Source organism: Labrus bergylta, chromosome 20 (assembly GCF_963930695.1).
Source record: "Labrus bergylta chromosome 20, fLabBer1.1, whole genome shotgun sequence".
In the NCBI taxonomy this organism is placed as follows: Eukaryota; Metazoa; Chordata; class Actinopteri; order Labriformes; family Labridae; genus Labrus; species Labrus bergylta.
Window position 1 is genome coordinate 17,980,575 of NC_089214.1, and position 14,490 is coordinate 17,995,064.

Sequence of the window (14,490 nt, forward strand, 5' to 3'; positions counted from 1 at the left end):
GTATCTACTCTGTAACAAATGTCCATGACTTGATTTGTTTTACTCGTTTTATTTGACATGAAATCAGGCTATAGAGTTAACTGCATTACAGTCATCACTTAACAGATCATCAGTGTTGTCAGAGATAATAATACTGGTGTCAACTTAATCAGCGTGATAATAATCTTCAGTGTAAGTGCAAAATACAGATAGAAATAAAAACTACCAAAGGTTGACGGAGGAAGACACCAAAAGCAAAGGATAGTGTCCACAAACGTTTTTAAAGTCTACTCAATATCAGAGTCCAAATTTATAAAAGAAATCTTCCTCTACCTGTTTATAACACACACCCATGAACATCTGAGAAAAAGAGTTACCCAAGCACACACACATAAGCTGGGATTTTTTTTTTTTTAAGTATTAAAACCAACATGCTTTTTCAATTCTCCATCATGATTTCACTTGTCCCGTACATAACATGGCATCAGCCAACACATTCAAAATATCAAAGCTAAAAGAAAAAGAGATCCTCTGTGCGTGGTTGAGGAGTCGGGGGTTTATCTGAAGCTCCAGGGCCCTCTTTAACTCCCACTCAAACCTTATGGAGTATAGTCATCATAGGGCCCTTTGACAGCATCAGTACAGGCAAAATAACAAGACGACCTCTTTCAAACCCTGCCAATTTAATACCTGACAAAAAATACATGTGCCTGGTTATACAACTTCTGTTGTAGTGTTTTTGTACCCGTCTTCTTTTTCTTACAGCAGAGACTGGTCATCGAAAGAGGTATCGATTAACTCTAAGCTTCTGAGAAAATACAGAAAAAAAACACAAGCCCTTCAGTGCTTCCAAACATGCAGATAGGAATGTCGTGTCAGTGGACTGCTTCACTGTGATTGATGTGAGACGTCAGACAGTTTGTTTCATGCCGCATCATCTTTATCATCAATTTAACAATATTAAGCATAATGCTTAAAAAAAATGCCAAGCCAATGGATAAATTATTGTGTATGCTTCATAACACCATAAATTAAAGATAAATAGGACTGGCTCCAGGCCAGATTCAGTAACTGGGTTTACAGTTTGAAGAACTTTCTACTTTAAGGCCTCCTTTTGTTTTGTTTTGAGCCTGTGATGTGAGTAACAACAACAGTTGTTTTACACTTAATAAACTGTCCCTTTATTTTTGAAGACTAAGGTCATATTAACCAGCATCATCTTAAAAAAGAATCAGAGTTCTCTGCGCCACTTCCCCACTGCATAGCATACAGTACTGTAAAGTTTCCAGCCACACATTTTGCATGAGCTCCACTCAGATGCCCCAGGAAGTTGAAGAAACTAAAGTCTAGAGTATGTACAAGGCGTTAAACACCTGGAACTCCATCGAGTCTTACCACAAACGTCAGCACTGTGGTCCATCGCTGCTTGGAGTGCCAGATCGGAGACACAGGAGCTCTTATTGTCACAAAATGTTCTACGCATGTTAGAACAACTATAGTATTATTTTTGCTACATCTCCAGGTCAGCTCTGTCTGGAGTGTCAGTAGTAACATCCCTCTAGTGGACACACAGCAGGACTGCATGCAGCAATGAATGCTGGTGTGTTACAGGACTACCTTTAGTGTGGTCAGGAGGATGTGGTATGAAAAGTGAAGACTTCCCTTGATCACAGCAGGAATATTGTGAGTCAGAACTACACACATCTAGAAAGCTGGAAATAGAAGGACATGAGGAAGAATGAAAGCTCAACCCAACCGCCTGCGTTTGGAATGACAAGAAGATGATATGTAAGGAAGCTTAGTGTGTGTGTGATCATGTTCATCACCGTCATTAATGCAACTCTCTTCAACCCATCCCTCTTTAAGCGTCTGTATTGCTCTATATTGTCTTTATCTTCCCCTGCATGAACATGCGAGATGTTAATGTTCTGCAAACAAAGAGAGCGCTTAGATCTCAGCCCATTTTCACTCTTTCCACAGGGTCTCTTAGGTCTCTGGGTTGGGTGTGGCCAGAAGAGGCACATTGTCCCTCCTCCTCCGGCCCAGTGGCGGGCGCCTGTACTGCTCCCCGTCGGCCAGCGTCTGGGGCAGTGGCTTCCTCTTGCTCTCTGGCAGCAGCAGGATGGACAGCACGGCCAGCAGGGCCAAAGAAGAGTAAACTACGTGATGCAGGAAGTAACCATAATGATTCCTAAGGTCCATGAGCGGAGAGCTGAGGCGGCCCACACAGCCAAGAGCAAGCACTATGCCCACACCAGTGCCCCTGCAGACAAAACCAGTGTCACCAGTGTCAGTTAAATCACATATATGCTGCCATTTCAATTTTATGCTTCAGTCCAACTTCACAAAACTCCAGTGCGTCTACAACTCAATACATGTTCATAATCAGCTTCAGAGGGGACAGGTTGTGTTTGAAATGTTCTTAATTATTCTAAATAATACTCAAATTGAGTGATGGAGTATTCATGTTACCTGATGACTGTGGGCATGATCTCTCCAGTGAAGAGGATGCAGAGCGAGGCGGTGGCCTGAGAGGAGAAGAGACCCAGCACTGAGAAAACGGTGATGGCCGTCTCGCTGAGATCTACAACGAGAAGGAGGGACAGGCGTCAGTAATTATGGATAACCTTTCAGAGGGGGCGTTTTCTGCCATGAGGGGTAGATACAGAGAGCAGAGAGTAACCTCTCAGAGGTCAGAGCTGCTTCCTCTCCGCCTCTGATGCATGGTTTTAGAACAGCATCTGACACATTATTGACTTTGCTGCCACTGCAGTGTCCTACATAAAAGTGACATACCCCTCTCGGGCCACAAGGGGGAGACTTAGACTGAGCTTTATAAAGGTAAAGCATGCTGTAAAAAGAGGCACATGGAATGTCATTCAGAGACCTTTTTTTTCGTAATTCATGAAAAAAGCACAAGCCCAATATTTAGGAAGTTAGTGCTAAATGTATTAAGTAATATGACAACATATTTAAGCCTAACATGCTTAACTGCTTCCCTTTCTAGCTAGAACTTATACAAGTAAGACCTTTAACACTAAACAAGCATAAAATAATGTTTCTGCAACAACTGGGGGTGATTTATGGGGAAGTGACGGGGGTCTACATGTCCACCTCACAGGCAAAGACTATTAATAGCTTCCTTCATGTGACCCGGGATTTACTCAGAGGAAACAATGTTGTGCAGCCAACAAAGGCCTGCTTACACTCCATGAGTCCCAGAAGGATCAAAGAGGCCAGGCCCGTCATCGTCATGGAGAGGAGAAGGATGCCGCGGCGACCGAACCTGTCTACAGTAACCCAGAGCAACAGCCAGGCACCACCGCCTGCACACACGGACAGCAGGTAGGTCCAATAGAAGCTTGGGGCCGTGCCTCTGACGTCACCTCGGAAAGAGCTGTAACAGTGGCTTATGCCGTGTGAGATGAACCTGATGGAGAAAGGACAAAGGGTAAACATTCATGGCTGAACTGGTTTTTCAACAGAGTGTGCTTCAGAGTGGGAGAATAAAGATGAAACAAGTCTCTACAGCGAAGCCTAACAGAACTGAGAGGACTCGGTGAATACTGCAGTGTTGCTAACTCGACTCAAAGAGTGCGCCATGACTTACGAGGTGAAGCCCAGCACACATATGTTCTTCCAGATGTTCTTGCTGTGGAAGAGCTCAGGGAAGGACAGGTGGGGGTGTGAGGAAGGTGCCGGCTCTGAATCCAGCTCTGCAACGAGGAAACACGGGAAAACATGTCTCCTCTTTGAAATTGAGTTCAACAACACCTGAGACATGATCGTCTTTTTAAATCAATAACTAAATGTTAACTGGTTTCCTAAACTGGTTTCCTGTAAAAGAGTACACAAGCTAGGTTAATACCATTACAATTCCTTCATAGTTTAATGGCCAGTTACAGTTATATAAGGTTCATTATCTGTTTAGAAACAACTGATGGATTATGTAACACAGTGAAAAATAAATCAATAAGTGATTATAGATGTTCCTGCAGCCTGTAGGCTGACTGTTCAGGGGTTTACCCTGCTGGTTATTTATAATGAAAGAGTTGTTGATTGTCATTTTTGTGTTTATTTTAGAGCCTGACCGATTAACCAGCCAGCCATTAATATCTCTCAATGTTAGCATATCCAGTGACTATCGGCACCAGCTAATTTTGTTGCAGATATGCGCCGTTATTATTAGATTTATTCACTAGTCAAACAGCGTTTCTTTCAGTAAGCAGTTACTTTCCAGTTGAGTGAACATCTTGTCTGTAAGATATGTTTATTTACAATGCATGTCCACATGCTCTATATCTATGATTGGTGTTCATCTCGAAAATCTAAAATAAGTGATGCCAGAGTTTCAATGTAAAATAAAGTGATGTTGTTTCCTTTGTCTGCAAAATGACAACAAACTTAAGACATTTTCAAAACTTCCTTAAAAGGTGTGTTTACATGTGAACTGTTTTAGAACGAACATTTTTGCTGCAATAAAGTGCAGTGCACTATAATTCCATAGTTTTGCAGGAAATGTGTATCTTTAATAAATCATGAATTATAATTGACCATCATGGCTGCTCTTGGTAGTGGTTTGTGATGGAGTACTTAGGATGCGAAATGCATTGCAATAAGTAGACCATAAATAATGGAGGTACCATAAAGCATGATGTCCATTTTACTAAGCACTGTATCAAACTACGGTATAGCTGCTTTCATTTCAATGGAGAGAACCTGAATGTAATCCTAATCACAGCACTCACCTGTGAAGCTTTCATCGTCTCTGTTGGAGTTCCGTCTCTCGCTGAAGGAGTTCATGTCTGCAGATCTCTCCGACAGAAGGAGCCAGCGTGGAGATTCTGGAAATACTCCTGGAATGCTGCAGGAAAGCAAATATGAAGCATAAATCAGGCTCACACTTTGATTTTAGCAGACCTTTATCCTACTGCAACACTAACACTTGGAGATTATCTCCTTCAGCAACATGGGTCACAAAGTAACAGAATTATTTATTCTGTAATCCACTCTAATCTTCTATTCTCGTTAAAAACCTGCGATAATGCCGGTAATCATACTTTAATCTCTGTTAATTTGATTTTTGAAACTGCTGAAATGGCTAATCTAGTAATAGAGGTCTTAGATTGACTGGCGACCTTAAAAAAAGTAGCCCTAATGCATTCTGACATGATCTGAAAGGCTCAATGAGGCCTGGGGATTAAGATCAATATGATCCAACAAAGCTTTCAGAATGTCAGGTAGCATCCAGACACTTTATCAAAGACTGTGAGGGTCCTTTGTTCTCTCCTGCAGCTGCTCAGAATTAAACACAGAGTGCATACCAGTGTCAACAAACGTACAAATGAAGTCCCAAACATCAGAGTCACAATCTCAAAAACTAAAGTCGAACAGTGAAAGGTAAGAAAACATAAAGATGCTAACTTTTATACTCTTACCCATAACTGAGAAATAGTGTTAGCGGGGCGGCACCAGCTCCCAGGAGGCCCCTCCAGGACTGGCAGCCCAGAGCGACGGCCAGCAGCAGCAGCTCTCCCGCTACAGTCATCAGCCCAGCAAGCATGGTGCCCAACAGCCTCAGAGATGGTTCACACAGCTCCAGACCTGACAGTCAAACACATTATAACCCCACTGTAACTGTGAAGACTGTTTCCCTGAAGAAGTGAACCACAAACTGTGGACGGCGAAAACAATTTCACTTCTACCACAACAACAGCTGCTCCATAATGAAGAATAAAAAAACATAAAAACTATCAGACTCATGTTTGGTATTAATCGATTACATCTGCTTTTATCACTGTGAACATGTTATGGTGACCTTAGCATTTAGCTCAAAGCATTAGTGAAAAAAATCTACTGTCTCACAGAGGTGTGGACTCTTTTCTTAAGTCTTGTTTTGACTTCAAACAAAAACAGTGTGTGTTTCAAGTGTTGAAAACTTACGGGTGATGTACAAAGTGAGATATACTCCCGCACTCGCTGCTGCCAAACAGAAACGCATGACGATGAAGATGGAGGGGTATGGAGAGACACACACCAGCACCCCAAACACCACTGACAGGGTCAGGGAGGTCAGCAACGTCTTGGACCTGCCCAACCTGCAGAAAAAAAAGAGCTGTATTAACAAATGATCTGACCTCAACATGTGGAATTTTTGATCCCAATCTAGATGAGCAACAGCAACACATACATGTGCTACTAAAAAAATATTAAAGGGCACATATTATTCTCTTTTTCAACAAGTATAATTAAGTCTCAGAGCGTCCCAAACCATGCCTGTGAAGTTTCTTGTTCTAAATCCACTCTGATCCTGTATTTGATGATGTCTATAAACCATGCTCAATTGTTTAAAGTAGAAAGGCGGACTCAGAAGGGCAGAACAAACACCTTGGGGAGTGTCACCCCCCTCAGGGAGAGGGTTACTTCACTTTGTGATGTCATAAAGGGATAATCTCCAAACGGCCTGTTTGAGCACACGTTTTCTAAAACGTGAAGCAGGTTTATAGACAAGCTAGGGACACATAATAGAAAAACAACGTGTATGTAGCATAATATGTGACCTTTAACAGCAAGAGGGGTACAGAAAAGGCTAAAGAGACATTTAATCAAGATATAATACCAAAAACCACTGCATGAAATACATTTATAGCATCAAAATGTAGTTTAATGCATTTTTAGACCTTTTTTTAATGTAAAAGAAAAAACTGATTGGGAGTCCGACCTGCGGCCAGTCAGTATGTCAGGGACTGACCTGCGGCCAGTCAGTATGTCAGGGACTGACCTGCGGCCAGTCAGTATGTCAGGGACTGTAGGCTCTGTACACGAGATGCCTGCTCTGCCAACTGAGCGTAATCAGCACCCTCAAATACATAAATGTTTTATAAACACTTACTAAAAAGGAAATATGAACTGCATTGTCACAACCTGATCAGTGACTCAGCTGCATGTGTGTGTGGCACTTTGTTTCCAATCTGCAGATTAGCACTGTTACTTCTTTTTACCGCCCAAGAGGCTAAATGAATTCCCTGTCCTTAACAAACAGATTCTACGCTCAATTGGTCAGCAAATTAATGAAGGCTGTTAGCTAATTAACTGTGCATTATCTCACTTGCAATTTCCCCCAAACTATCGCTCCTCCTGTGTGACTTTCATTCTCATAACACAGGCTGGATCCATTATGTCTATAATCTGAGGTGCATGGGGTTTGCCTCATGTGGCCTTCTGAGCAGGAGATCCTCAGATCTTGCAAAAAAAAAAAAAAGAAACTTAAATAATTAAATTACCCTTGAATTCTCTAATGTTAACTTTTATTACATGTATTGCTCATGTGGAGTCATTGGTATCTGGGGTCATTATTTTGTTTGTAACCAAACCAAACAGGATTCCATTGTGTACGCATGCATGTGTGTGTGTGTGTGTGTGTGTGTGTGTGTGTGTGTGTGTGTGTGTGTGTTGGATGTGAGGTAGTAAAAATGCAGAGTGTGGAAAAAGACTGCTGAATGAGGAACAAATGTATCTGAAAGCCTGAATGTCTGCACATAGATTGAGTCATATTAGAGCATGATGCTGCATGACATGTTGATAAGCTTGTTAAATAGAACCATCAACTTATAAACTGTACTTCTGTGCTGCAGTCTTAACTTTAAACTATCTAGCTATCTGTCAATCCCCACAAGATGCTGCAACAAGACACACTTATGTGTGTGTGTGTGTGTGTGTGTGTGTGTGTGTGTGTGTGTGTGTGTGTGTGTGTGTGTGTGTGTGTGTGTGTGTGTGTGAGTGAGCATGATTACCTGTCAGCGGCATAGCCCAGGCTAAGACAGCCAGTCAGGACCCCCAGGATAAAACACACCTCCTCCACTGGTACCAGCCAGTACTGAGCACACACCAGATCCCACTGCACAGACACAAGGGGGAGGAAGAGAGACGCCTGTCAGTTATTTTCTGTGCAGGTTAGTACAAAAATAAACATTGTACAGAACTACGTGTAAAACATGTGACACAATATAAAATGTAAAAAGAAAGTGTTTTGCAGAAGAGGTCATAATATTTTAACCCACAAATCACAAATGGAAAGCAGACTCGACAGTAAACTGGTTATTTGAAAGTAGGCTTATTGGACTTGATATACAGAGTAGGCAGTCTCAGTGTACAACCGGCCTAGAAGACGTAATTCAGATGTAAATGCTAAATGGACTTTTACACCGCATGTCACACCTACCCATTCACACACTGACGGAAGAGGTTGATATGTAAAGTGTTCATTAAAAGTATCTAATCTCATTCATAAAAAATGAATACACCGCCGACATAGCAGTGGGAGCAACTTGTGTTTAACTGTCTCGCACAAGGACACATTGAACATGTAGCTGCAGGAGCTGGGAATCAAACCCCTGACCTTTTGGTTGAGAGAGAACCGACTCTACCACTGAGCCACAGCCGCCCCTTACATATCCAGTTTGTGAGACAACCAAAAGACAAATGGTAGCTGTGTCTTCTTCATCCTTCATCTCTGCATGTTTCTATTAATCCCAAAGCCAGAATGTTAAACCCAGCTCACTGAGCATTCACATTGAACGTTAGCTTGACTGATTCATCAAGACATTTGCTTTTGGCAAATAAATTACTCAATTATTTTTGCTTTGATTCAAAAGACAGCAAAGGTTTATTTAAAATTCCTGTTTAAAAGAAAGAAAAAAGGACCATGGATCCAAATGAAGTTTCTATTTTTCCTTGCATGTAAAAACACGTTTGGCTGCACCTTCTGCTCACAGTGATTAATAATTATCTATCCTAAATTGTGGTGAGGCCTCGATTAGCAAGCGAGATAACTGGCTGATAAACTGCAGAGATTATGATGCAGTACAGAGTTCCAAAAGACTCAAGGAAAAACCCCATAACGCATTGTGTAAAGTGGAGTCCATTTATTACACACTGTAAAGCAGACTCCATTGTGATTCATTCACTTACTGAATAGAATAACAAATGATTCTGTGGCCGTACTCAACAGTGCATCCACATGGAAAGTCTGTTAAGATTATAAGACATAAATCTGCTCTCAGGTGCGACTTTTCAATCACATTTAGCCAAATCGCTGATTTGCATTAACAGCTGAGCTCTGCTCATGTGGCTGTCTACCGGCCACTGAGAGCCAAATGGTTTTAATGATCTAGAGAGAGGCAGAGCAGAGAGCCAGTGATAAAAAGGCCTTGCATAATTGGAGCCTGTGCACGGAAACATAAAAGCCTGTCACATAATATCAGACGTTCCTATTGCTGAAGGCACAGAGCCACAATATTGCACACTAGCCGGTTAAAGGGCAGCATAGCAACCCATGGTGTTCATACGGGTGGAATGCTTTTGACAACACAAGGAGGGAAAATGCATACAAACCAGATAGTAAACTGCTCAGACTGGTTTTGGGAATGACGCTCAGGCTCCAATCAGGCATGTGCCTTTGGGAAACTGAAACGTGCAACTATTTCCTCCTTTCCCTTTCTTGTGCATTATTGCCCACAAGAGCCTAATACACCCAGTTACATCCAAACTTTATAGGCATAGGCACTACACTGATATTGTTACGATAACAAATTTTGAGGGCTGACAAATTGAAATCCTGGTGTATACTCATCACATTGTCAACAATAGAGTGACAGCAATGTTGACAGTTATGAGTGAGGGACACTGTGTGTGTATTGATCAGCGGCGGAGGCAAAGTTAATAAGAGGCTGCGTGTTTCCTTCTTAACAGACTGCCAGCTCAGCAGAGCAAAGCAGAACTGGGAGGAAAACATCACCACGACAGCAAACAACTCTTCCTGAGTCAAACCTTACTAAAGAGCCACGATCTTAACATCTGCTCTTAGATCATTCTTTGTAAGTAAACTGTGAATCTAAAAAACACAAACGTCACGATGCTTATACACGTCGTACGTCCATAACAACGCTCCTACTAAATGACTCCCTTGGCAGAATTTATGTATCCTCAGCTTGCTGCAGTGGTGCGGGTAGATTACCGGGCCAACTGCCCTTGTGCCGCTGGACTGGAGGCCTGGGTGTGGTTCCCATAGTAGTAGGCACAGAAATGGAAACACACAAGCCACAGAGCACAAATTACAGTGAATGGGTCAAAGATGCAACGTTGTGGAAGGAGGTTCAAATCCTCTGTGTAGCTGGAACGATCCCTGAAGTGTCCAAATCCCTGCTCTGCTAACGGTCATTGACACACTTGTAAGAAAGGCACTTAAAGGGGCCGTTCTTTGGTAAAGATCACTTCTAGGTGAACACAACCAGTGTACAGGACACATTTGATTTTAGTGTGCTTACTCTGTTTCCATCTATGCTGGTGTCTGGTGGTGAGCTCCTTACTTAGTCAGCTATTTGAGGAATTCTAACCTTTGAGATGTCACACAATTTGCTTAAATGTTGTTGTTTTTTTTGTCATAGCTGCCTCAGGTCGACACAGTGACGCAGGTAAAACTTCCATTTGTGAATCGGTCACTGAGTGTTCAACTTTGATTCACAGCCCTCTTGTCATTCTCGAGAAAAAAAAAAAAAAAGTCTAGCCAACAACTCCAAAGAGTCAAATTCTCCTTTTCAGTTTCACAATTTATGCAGCTAACTTGGTGATATTATGGCCTTTGTTTTCAAAATCTTTACCCACAATAAAAACTAGAGAAGTGACACTCAGGTCAGAGATTCTTGTGTGTTACAGAAAAGAAGCATCTGGCCTCCAGCTGCAAGCAGAGATGAGGAAAAGGCTTCAGAGATCTTCCCACTACTCCACAGTTTGTTTTTTTTAACTCATAGTGATGCCTCAGGTGATGTATCACATTTTGATCTGTTAAGTCTTGACAGCTTGACACACCAGTGCTAGTGTCAATTCTGTTTTTTAGCAACACAACGCCCCAGATTTTGTACCATTCATCCTCCTTCAAGATCCAGCAGCCTAAACGTTAGCGCGACACATTGTTTAAAAATTAGCAAAAGAGTCCAACAGTGATTAAAGGAATCTGTAAACTAGGAGGCATATTGTATGATTCCATTGTGAGAGGCAACTTCAACTCCCATTCCCTATTCCCATCACTACTCTAAGAGCTGCAAACAGAGTTGGATGTGTGAAACTGGAGCAGTCTAATGTCTGAACGGGGTGAAGATGCACAAACCTCCTCTCAACACTGTGGACACAGAGGGCTATCTATGCTTGCTTATCTTACAAAGGATTAAAAAAAAAAACACCTGCTTCTAAAGAAAGGAACGTAATACATCATATTGATGTTTACACTTTGAACACCTACTTTACAAGCAAAGACAAGAAAAGAAAAGGGAAAAACAAAGGGCATGGGGATTGAGGGAGTATGAGAGAGACCAGGCCATAATGTAGAGTAGCTTTGTTAGTTTTTCTTATGTAATCATTTGTAATAGTAGCACAATAACAGCCACACGCTGCTCATGGACTCATCCACAAAATCTGTCTCATATGAATTCCTCAAACATGAGTATTAAAACACAGATTCAGTCCGGAGATCAAAAACAGGAGCTTTGCGTGCTAACACGGCACAGGACATCTCCCAAATCTCTGACGTTGGGAGTTTTCTTGAACGTGTCAACGAGGAAGTGTTTACACAACAACTTCAGTCTCCACAGAAACACAACAATACTTAACGTGACAAAATGAGGAAAAGCTGAAACTGATCACAAACTATCCAGATGAACGGCTCTAAAAGCTGATTTCATGATGTGTACAATGTCCTAAACGTTTTGGCTGCATGGTAAAGGGCTTAACTGTCTTTAAAGCCATTTCGAGTGAAAAGGATGACCCATATAAAAACACCGGTTTGTTCCTTTACAGCTTCAGAGAACAGAAGAACTTCTGTCCAACTCAAAGGGTAAAAGTTTGCGCAGCTGTATTTAAGTTTTGCAGCACAATGCAAAAAAATGGAAGACTGCATGCTCAGCAAGAGCCTCCTGTGGAGCAACACGGGATAAAAAAAGAAACGCTCTTTTCAGCAAAGTAGAATCCTGAATCCGTACATAAACAAAAAGGGGAAGCCCTTCCTCAGAAGGCCAAAACAACGTGCAAAACCAGGACCATAATTAGAGAGCTCAGGAGGATCCGGGGCTGGGGCTTTACCTCTGTAACAATGTTGTTCCTTAGCCCCTCTGTGACGTTGTAGTCCCAGCCGGCCTGGCAGTCCATCACAGCTGAATGGCTGCCGTTGACATACTGCTTACACTGGGACAGGCCCCCGCTGTCCCCGGGCCGCTCACCCTTCTCCCACGGCAGGGAGGCGTTCAGAACCTCTGGCGATGGCAGGGGCCCCGGCAGATGGCAGTGGTGGGGCGAAGAGAGGGTGATTAGGGGGTCGGAAGAGAGCAGGAAGGCCAGGAAGAGGTTGGGCAGGATGGAGAGAGCGATCAGCACCCTTTGCTTCTTCCGTCCCAGAGCCATCACCATCACTTCCCCCGTGGGTGGCAGGGAGGGCGGGGCGGGCAGGGAGGACGAGGAGGGTGCTGGGGAGGAGGGCACCGGAGAGGAAGGCAGGGATGGAGGGGGAGCAGGGCATGGGGAAGGGGAGACCAGAGGAGGAGAGTCCGGGGAGGTCATCTTTAAAGGTGGAGCTGTAGGGGAAGTGCGTGTTGAGGGTTGTTCCCTATAGGCGCACGGAAGGAGAGCCGAAGAGCTCTGTGGAAGAAAAGGTGGACACAGCATTATATCGTAGTTTAAAAATCCAATTATGGACTGATGATGTGTGTATCATGAGTAACCTTTTTAACCTTTAACAGTCGACATTTTGAAATACACTGTAGGAAAAGCAGATGAATATATTCTTTAGTTTCAGCCATCTGTGTACTGAGGTACTCAAAGTCGATCAGCAACTATTAAGATACTCTTTCAAGCAAAAGCCATAACTTGTTCCGGCCTCTTGAATGTGAGCCGCAGGACGCGTGAGGATCAACTGAGCATCTTGTGTTATAGGCTAAAAATCAAGAAACTTCATGACATCCCCTTGTGTGTATGACCTGGTGATGGGCTTATTCAGCTATTTCCTCTAGTTTTACTGTACATACCATACCAGTTTTTAATTAACCTACTTTTAATGTAACACAAGCTAATTCATTTGCTGTTTGCTTTGCAGGCTTTGGGATGCATTGCCCTGCACTTTAAATGAGTAATTGCAGAGAGTCTCCGTGACTGCTGTTGTTTATAAGCTGTCAGTACCCATTTGGGTAAAAGTAAATGTAAAGACTCCCTCTAAAACCTGACATGAAATAGGTAAAATGATGGGGCTTTCTCCTTCCCTTTCTGTGCTCCCAGTTGACGGCTGGAATGTGAACAGCCTGTGCTTTCCTCAGCAGCCTCCTCTGTCGGTGCACATGGTGCTCCCATAGCAGCCAGTGTCGCTGGGTTTTCCTAACACAGGGCCAGAAAGTCTCTCCACAAAAAAAAAAAAAAAAAAAAGGAATCCCCCCCCCCAGGGTTACATAAGAGGTTTTTACACGAAGGGGAGAAGGACGTGTGTGGAATGTAACTCACAGGGTTTGGCTGGTCTCCGTGGAAGTGCAAACTCACAAAGAAACACAACAGCAGTGTGAGAATAAACAACAATGTCGGGAGGTAAAGGGAGCTGGGCCAGGGACTTATAAGACTCACACCTGACCCGGCACACTGGACAGACACACAGCTGTTATTATAACATCTGCCATGCCTCGAAACGGATATTTCCTACTGTTACTCACCCCTCCAAGATGGTTTTAAATGAGAGCCAGATCCCTACTTCGCGTTGTCTCCTCCTAACATCCAAAACATTGCGAGGTGAAACAGGAGATAGAGTACTTTCACCGCAGTCACCGTATATCTTCTACACCTTGATTCCAGTTTTCTTTGTATGTTACATCCAATGACATTTCCGTCCAGGAGAAGTGTCGTAGTCTCTGATGAACACCAGTCCTGCCTTTGACACAAACAAGGACACTGGACTCCTGTTAGCCCTCCGTCGCTGGAAATGAGAGGATGCCCCGCAGGCTGCTACACTCTTTTCCTACCGTCACTGCTTATGGACGATATTGTTTAGTCCGAGTTTCTGCCTGCCGACATTACGCTAAATAAATAAATAAATAAATGAAGCATTATAGTGTCCGACATCATCTTAAAGGGACACACAGTCGACCGTGGACAAAGAGCGGGTGTGAAGCTGCATTGGGGAGAAGCCTGTTTGAACGAGCGAACAGCTCCGCCGGCGGCGGCACACTTCGTGTAAAGTCGGCAAAAATCGTCAAAACGACGTCGTCTTCTCCTTCTTCTTCTTCGTTAGGTTTCAGTGGTAGCTGGCATCCAAGCTGTTGCATTACTGCCATCTGCTGGATTTGACTACTCTTCACACTCTTTAATCCTCCTCATTATTCTCAACTAAAAAATAAGATCAAAGATAATTTAACAGGCATTAAATCCATCTGTTTACACTTGTATATGTTCTATTATCTTTGTTCTATGTGTTCATAAAACTCACTA

At 42.9% G+C, this 14,490-nt stretch overlaps 1 protein-coding gene across 1 annotated transcript; it reads right to left on the bottom strand.

Annotated features, from left to right (window-relative positions):
* Window positions 1–33: 33 nt before the first annotated feature.
* On the bottom strand, window positions 34–14,235 carry slc22a17 (solute carrier family 22 member 17). The gene is made up of 10 exons (XM_020638615.3): window positions 13,719–14,235; window positions 12,112–12,663; window positions 7,773–7,876; window positions 5,923–6,077; window positions 5,418–5,583; window positions 4,728–4,843; window positions 3,590–3,695; window positions 3,186–3,409; window positions 2,452–2,563; window positions 34–2,242 (listed from the first exon to the last, which is right to left on the bottom strand). The coding sequence occupies exons 2-10, from the start codon at window positions 12,583–12,585 to the stop codon at window positions 1,966–1,968; spliced, it is 1,734 nt and encodes a 577-aa protein (XP_020494271.2). The 5' UTR covers window positions 12,586–12,663; window positions 13,719–14,235; the 3' UTR covers window positions 34–1,965.
* Between the last annotated feature and the right edge of the window lie 255 nt (window positions 14,236–14,490).

Excerpts from the sequence above, each read along its gene's own strand:
- slc22a17 (XM_020638615.3), bottom strand. The coding sequence starts at position 12,585 with ATGACCTCCCCGGACTCTCCTCCTCTGGTCTCCCCTTCCCCATGCCCT. Across the intron at positions 7,877-12,111 it reads GGAACAACATTGTTACAGAG|TGGGATCTGGTGTGTGCTCA; the intron begins GTAAAGCCCCAG and ends GTGTCTGTGCAG. Across the intron at positions 3,696-4,727 it reads AGACGATGAAAGCTTCACAG|AGCTGGATTCAGAGCCGGCA; the intron begins GTGAGTGCTGTG and ends TCCTCGTTGCAG.